Source organism: Melanaphis sacchari, unplaced genomic scaffold (genome assembly GCF_002803265.2).
Source record: "Melanaphis sacchari strain LSU unplaced genomic scaffold, SCAv2.0 Contig28_pilon_pilon, whole genome shotgun sequence".
NCBI classification, from domain to species: Eukaryota; Metazoa; Arthropoda; class Insecta; order Hemiptera; family Aphididae; genus Melanaphis; species Melanaphis sacchari.
This window is the reverse complement of record NW_020271162.1, coordinates 322,261-329,763: the sequence shown is the minus strand read 5'-3', so window position 1 is coordinate 329,763 and position 7,503 is coordinate 322,261. Positions and strand designations below refer to the sequence as shown.

The window sequence follows — 7,503 nt, the reverse complement described above, 5'->3', positions numbered from 1 at the left end:
TGGACTATATTGATAAAAGTTATATAAACATTTTTTTCCCACTAGCCATTACTAATCTTTAGTTAGATAGTTATTTAAGTAATTTTCTTGAAAATGTTGAAAAAATTACTTTATAGCTCCACGTAACCCTGAAGTGATCTCCGCAGAATCTCAGTATTCCGCGGAAAACAGTTTAAGAAACGATGTAGCAAAAATGTTACCGATTTTTAATAAATTTTTTTTTCATTATACATAATTATTTTTATAGTTCATTTGTTTTAAGTAAAAAACTAGTTTTCAGTACTAAATTCTTTTTACTTAAATTTATAAAGAGCTTTTCTTGAATCATTTTTATTCTTTATATAAAAAACGTGTTTTGAAAAAAAAATAAATATAATTCATGCTGAAGAAATTGAATCAATATTAAATTTTAACTTGGTTCGTTATCTTATTAAGAAAACGTGATACTCGCACGTATTGTCTCTGTCTTATAAATGCATAACATGGAAAATTTTACGCTCAGCAGATCACGTTTTGCTCCGTTAGTTTAAAAATTAGAGTGAATTGACCTCTTATAAAATTTAAAGGTAAAAATATTATTTAGACGTTTTCATGGGCTTTTTACTATTTTTAGTTAATATTGTTGATACGTTTTTCAACTAAAATCCTAATGAAATATTGCTAAAAAATTAAAAACCCACAAAAAGTAACCAAAACATTTTTGTTAGAAAAAAATATATGATATTAATTATTAATTATTAAATATATCACAATATGATTAAAACGGCTAAAAAAAAAATATGATATGAGGATTGAGGAATACTATACGTTTACACGACAAAAAATGTAGCTGTGAACGTGACTTTGGTTTTCAAGTTTTTTTATCGCTCATAAGTTTCTTTGCTAGTAGACAATACTATATCTACAGCTGTGTTACAGTATAATAATGATCATTCAATAACACGGCCACACGGGATAATCATTGAACTATATAATAACTCGAACGCTTACTGCCCGTTAAACTAATATAAATAAGACCAAGCGTGTTAGAAAGAAATGTGAATACTTTCAATATATCTTTGTCTTTTTAGATAATATAACGTATCGTATTCACTTTTTAATGCTTACCGTTACCGCCGTCCGGAAACCGGTATAATGTAATATTGTAATGTAAATTTTGATCAACGATCTTGGCAGTCGGTCTTTTACTCTTTTGAAAGTTAATAATAATTCATTTTTGCAGTACCTATGACCGTACATATTATGACCAATAAATAAAAATGGTAAGGATATTTCAGAAATAATAACATATCCTTATTGTAAAATATTATATTAAAAAGAGTAATTACGTTTTAAGTTTTATATATTTTTAAATAGTCATTACTTCCTTTTTAGATAATATTTTACAAAAAATGTTTGTCATTATTTTCGAAATATTACCACTTTGGTCTAAGAGAATCGTTATCTATAGGTAAATCGTATACTTAAACTTTGATTGAAAAATATATTATATCCCTCTCCCAGAGATTTTTCATAATATTATTTACTATTTGTGTTAGATCTAATATTTTTTTATAATAACTAATAAATATTGAATGGAGGAGTAAATATAAAACGGTTATTTAATATTTTAGATCATTGTAGATATTGCATTCCGTTTCTGTGTACTACATATTAATTTAAATAAAATAATAAATTAAAATATATAAGCAACGTATAAACTAGTTGTTAATTAAGCTGACAGTTTATTTTCTTAATTCAGGTCAGTGGCGGACAGGGGGGGGAGGTTCTACTGTGCATTTGCACAGTGGACCAGTGTCATATTATTATATCCATCGGACCGATACAAAACAACCCAAGGTTTACTTATTATATTCAAAATATAGCTATCGAACGATTGAGAACATTTCAAATTAACAAAGAACTTAACGCTGACCCAAAAAACAATGATTAAGAACGAATTTACGTGCAACGTTGTCATATCATTTATTTGGCTTTTGAAAAATTAAGTATACATAAAATATTCTTGAAAAAAGTCATAAATTAATAATTATAATTGTATACAAATAAGTGTCTAATAATATGTAATATATAATATGAAAAAAAAATTTAAGATATGTAGAACTTATGAAAATATCTAATACCTGTGTAGTGTTTATGTGTATAAAAAAAAATGTAAAATATGCAGAACTTTTAAAATTATGAAATATATGTATGTATAAAAATGAAATAAATATAATATTTTGTAATGACAACTTAATTGCATAATATATAATATATCAGTTATAGCGGGATAGCGTAAGCTATAATTAGTATAATAATATACTCTAAATATTTTAATAAATTATTTGAATTTTTATTTCTCATATACCACATAATATAATATTTACTATGAATATTAAGTATTTTATCCTTTTGTTTTTTTGGCATTTCTTTATTTTTACTCTGTATCATAGCTATTTTCAATATTGTTTCTGCTTGAGTTTTAATTAGAACTTTAATGACAATAATAACTGTATAAATTGCTGGGTGAGATCTGTAAAATTGACCATTATATCATTCTCTCGTATCTGATATCTAAATTACTATTAATATCCGGCTAATTTAATAAAAGTCAAATAAATATCAACAGATTATTGTACTCATATTACCGATTGATTATATTTGGCAACGTTTATTTTTATAGACAGATATTATTTGTAAGTACTCCAAACTCTTATAATTTAGAAGTAATATTTTATTAGATTCAATTTTATATTAGTTGATAGATGATTCCCTGCGAGGTCACATAGTACGTATCACGTAATATTATGCCAGTCTATTATCTATATTATTATTATATAATATTTATAGCTATGTTATCAGCGGTCAACCGTCACTGGAAAATACCGGGAAACGTATTGCTAAAATAGTTCTTAAAATATTGAGTCTAAAATAGCATGAACGCACGATACGAAATTTATTGCTTTGATATTTCGGTTTTCCGCGATTCCGGTTAGTGATTTCTGACTTCTGTCGTAGTGTCGACGACTCATACTTATTACTTAACTTCGTCTTCGCTTCGCGTGTGAAATAATTTATTTGTTCAGTGCAGAATTAAGTACAACTATGATTTTATTCTTAAATAAATACATACTTAGTACATAATGAAAAAAAATCAAAGGGCGGAGCTAAAGAGCTTCGTTTAAAAAAACTGGTAAATTTAAAAGCTATTGCCAATGATCCAAAACAAATAAAATATCATTTGGATCGGTCACAACATGTACATTTAACAAAATATTCGTTGGTAAGTATAAAGAATTTAGTATATTATACTTATTTCAATCTACTGATTCATTAATTATATTTATTATATATTACATCGTATGTTTTAATATTAAATTGCAGATTAAAATAAAATGTTATAATTATTTTATCTATATTATTATTCGTTTATAAATAGTTACTACAGACGTATTTTATGTATGAACTATTAAGTTAAATATAATTTGTTAGTTTGTTTGCAAGTATTTTTTTTTTAAATTTATATTAAGAATGTTAATATTCAAATTATTAAACAGTGATTAAAAAAAATATATAAAAACTATGTATAATAGTTTTAAATAAATACTATTATTACAAATTATTTTTGGGTATATCAATAAAAATTTTAATTTTAGTTTTACAATATATGTAATGTACGTGTGTGTATGTGTGTGTGTGTGTATTAAAGAAACATTTAAATCACAATATATCCAAAAATATAAATATATTATGTTTAATTGATAATTCGAAAACTAAATAAAAATGAAGAGATAAAATGTTTTTGTACGCTAGGGGCCCCAGTACGCCTCTGATTCAGGTGACAATTATTACATTATAAATAAATATTTCGAAGTTAAATTATAAATTAACCATCAAGCCGCATTATTAATGAATACAATTAATTTTTACTCGGTACGCACCGATGTCCAATGTAAAACGAAACTATAATATGTTGGCATCGCGTCGTATGTTAAACAGAGATAGATATTCTTGATGCATTCGCCATCTCTTTTTAATATACTCTCCCGGGCAACACTGGGCGATGAGCGTTCCAGTTATTGTATGGTTCAAGTGGGAACAATAATTTAGTAACCGCAGAGATAACCGAGTCTGTGATAATAAACATAATACGATAACACGCCAGTAGATTCTGGAATTAGTACTTTTTAGTTTTTAGCTCTGCGTTATAATTATTACCTACACCTACATGAGTTATTGTATTAATGTATTATATTTCATTCAACGGTCTCTGTACTTTTATATAGTATGATCTGTTATTTCAATCAATTATCCACAGTTAAGTTCCAATCATTATTGGAATATTTACTCATGTGAATTGATATGTTATAATTTATAATATTATACCTTAAATTTAATCTTAAGCAATAACGCTTTTGTTTTTGTAAATCAAAAACTTCAATGTAACTTAATTTATTTAAATTTTCTTTGTCAGCACATTTACAACATAAACCTATGTAGAAGATTTTGAAAAGTTTGATATAATATGACACATTAAAAATATAATTAAGATATCACTGCACTTAGAAGAGGTGATTTTTCTACTGTCTCAACTCTCTGTAGTTAATTTTGTAATATAAAAAACTTACCAAGGTTCTTGTTACAGACATTCGTTAATAGTTTTTGAAGATTTATCGTTACTTTCAAATCTAATACCTTGGCACTTGAAATCTTTATGTGTTATAGTCGTAGGCGTGTGTACAAAATATGCAGGATATACCTCTCCGTATTTCGGAACTACAAGAAAGTAACTTTTATATCATCTCCTCAAAAAGTATTGTTTTTTATTTTGAATTCAAAATTAATATACAAAGAATTTTTTTGTTTAAAAATGACCTCAAAAATTATTATTAAATAAGTTTGATATTTACCTTTATCAAAATATATATATCAACATTATAATAGTAAGAGCCTAATTATCTATAGTTAATTGAAACAAAAATATCTAAGTTTGTAATTATTTTATTTATTATATAACATATTCTATAATATGTACACTTATTAAATTTCAATTAACTACACAAACAAAAAAATTCACTCTACTTGTGAAACTTACATTTATTTTAACATTAATTTGTAATTTTTACTAAGTAGGTATAATATTTTACTATTGATATAATTTTTTCCTTATAAAGTTGTTGGTCTTAATATTAAAACTTCTTTAAAAAACTAACACAAATTTTTATTTTTTATTTCTAATCTATAAGTTAATTAAAATAATTGTACAAATTGCTTAGAATTCTAAATATTTTATAAAAATTGAAAGTTTAAACAAATGGTCACAGAAATATTTTGCAAATTGATAACATCACACAGAGTAGTCTTTAATAGGTATATATTTTTAGTTATTTAAATAAATAAAAGTCAATTAAAATTTTATTTTTTAACTACCCATTACACATTGTTGATATTTTATCATAAATTGTGATGCATTCGAGTTGCTAATTTTATTACAAGTATAGGAATAGTAATAATTAAAAATTATATATATATAATATGTACTATATGTCTATATATATCAAAAATATAATAAAAAATAAAAATAAAATTGTAATATGTCAATTAAATGAAGATCTTTTTAGCTCAGGTTACTCATACTCAGCACATGATATTCAGTAGTTTACCTATAATAATAAAACAATTTTGAACAGTTGCAAATATTATATTTATAGTATGTTCTATGAGCATATGACATTTAACAAAAAGTTATGTATATGACAATGATTTAATAATATGAAAGTGTAAAATTAATATATAAATATGAAATATTCTCAGTAAGACAAATAAAAATTAATTGAAAACAATGCAGTATACGTTTTAAAATTCTCATTTGTATAATTAAAAAAAAAAAAATGAATAAAAAATGTAATTTATTTGCAAATTGCATAATTCCTAACAATTTTAATATTTCTATTCATAAAACCTAATATCCTAGAGGATTTATTCTCAATTGTTATGATAAATTTTGAAGCTCAGAGTATAATCAAAAGAATTTGTATTAATTGAATTAATTATTGATAGGATATATCTTAGATTTGAATAATTTGATGTTATTTTAGATTATTTTATGACTAAACTAAACTTAACAGTTTTTGTGTAATAAACTTATTTTATTCTGTAAAAAAAAGATCTATTAACAAGGATTAAGTTAAGTATTTTTATCAGTTTTTATTTTAATCTTTGGAAAAGTTTTGGCAACAATAGAAAATAATTAAAAAAGAGTTTAAAGAAAAATATTTTAATGAAAAAATATAAATAAGACTTTAAAGAACATAAAAAAAAAAAAACAAAACAAATAGTAAAATTAATTAAATGAGATTCTTTTAATTTATATAATTAGTTAAATAAGTAAAAAAATAAACCTACTGTAAAAATAATTAAAATATTGAATATAAATAGTCCAATATAATCGAAGTCAATATTATGAATTACATTATAAAAATTACTTTTTGGTTTGTACTTAGATCGGGTGTCTTCTAATTTCTTGAAATTCATTTTGACTTTTTCTGGCATCTGTTCCATCATTCTTTTGATAAAGTTGCCCATATTTAAACAATATGAATAATCATCCATTATAACATGGCATGTTGGACACTTATCACTTTTCGACAACCATATGTCAATGCAATATTCACAAAACATGTGCGAGCAATTCGTTAAAATTGGCTTAATCAAATTAAATTAATTTTATTTTAAATTGTATCAAATTTAAGTGCATATTTCTAGAGAGTTTAAATGTTTACCTTTATAAATACTTCCAAACAAATACGGCATTTATAATCTTCATCATTCAATCGCATCGTATGAAATTCATCATTAAGCCTAGCTTTCTCTTTTTCTTGTTGTTTTAATTTCTTGCAAAGTGTATTCACTGTTGTTTCAAGCAAATTAATTTGTTTGACAAGCTTTTTATTTTCAAGCTTGAGGTTGGTTAAATCTTTGAAAAAAAAGTGTATACAATATTTTAATATACATAAGTATATATATAATTGTAGGAGGTTATTGTCTACCTTGGTTTGTTGGTTTATTTGTCCATTTTTCTGGATGAATTCCGTTTACATCTTTAGCGGGATTAAAAGCCGCATCGTACGTAGTTGGCCTGAATAGAAATAACAATAATATAAAACGGTTTCAATTATCTGATTTTGAGAAAAATTTACTCATCAGTCAATTCCTGCTGAACATTGCTATGACCTTCTTGGAGTTGATAGCTGCTAGCTGCAATTTCACAAGTTCGAACAGAAGGTTCATGTTTCGCTAAAGAAAATATGTAGATTATAACGTAACCAATTACTTTTAAATGTTATAATTCATTACATACATAAATCATTAATCATTTTATTTTAATAACAGTTATTTTACAAATATCTTTAAATTAAATTATAAAAGGTAAAATTTGACATTATTTTTGTGAATGTACTATGAAATAGTACTAAAGAACAATGTTTTGTTTAAATAATAGTCAAGTACCCACATTATACT

The 7,503-nt window shown here is 24.2% G+C and overlaps 1 protein-coding gene across 1 annotated transcript; it reads right to left on the bottom strand.

Annotated features, from left to right (window-relative positions):
• Positions 1-6,131: 6,131 nt before the first annotated feature.
• Positions 6,132-7,272, bottom strand: LOC112595597 (E3 ubiquitin-protein ligase RNF8-like). Its single transcript, XM_025340862.1, has 5 exons — positions 7,205-7,272; positions 7,032-7,120; positions 6,765-6,958; positions 6,468-6,687; positions 6,132-6,136 (listed from the first exon to the last, which is right to left on the bottom strand). Exons 1-5 carry the CDS (start codon positions 7,270-7,272, stop codon positions 6,132-6,134), a joined length of 576 nt encoding a protein of 191 aa, XP_025196647.1.
• Positions 7,273-7,503: the final 231 nt, after the last annotated feature.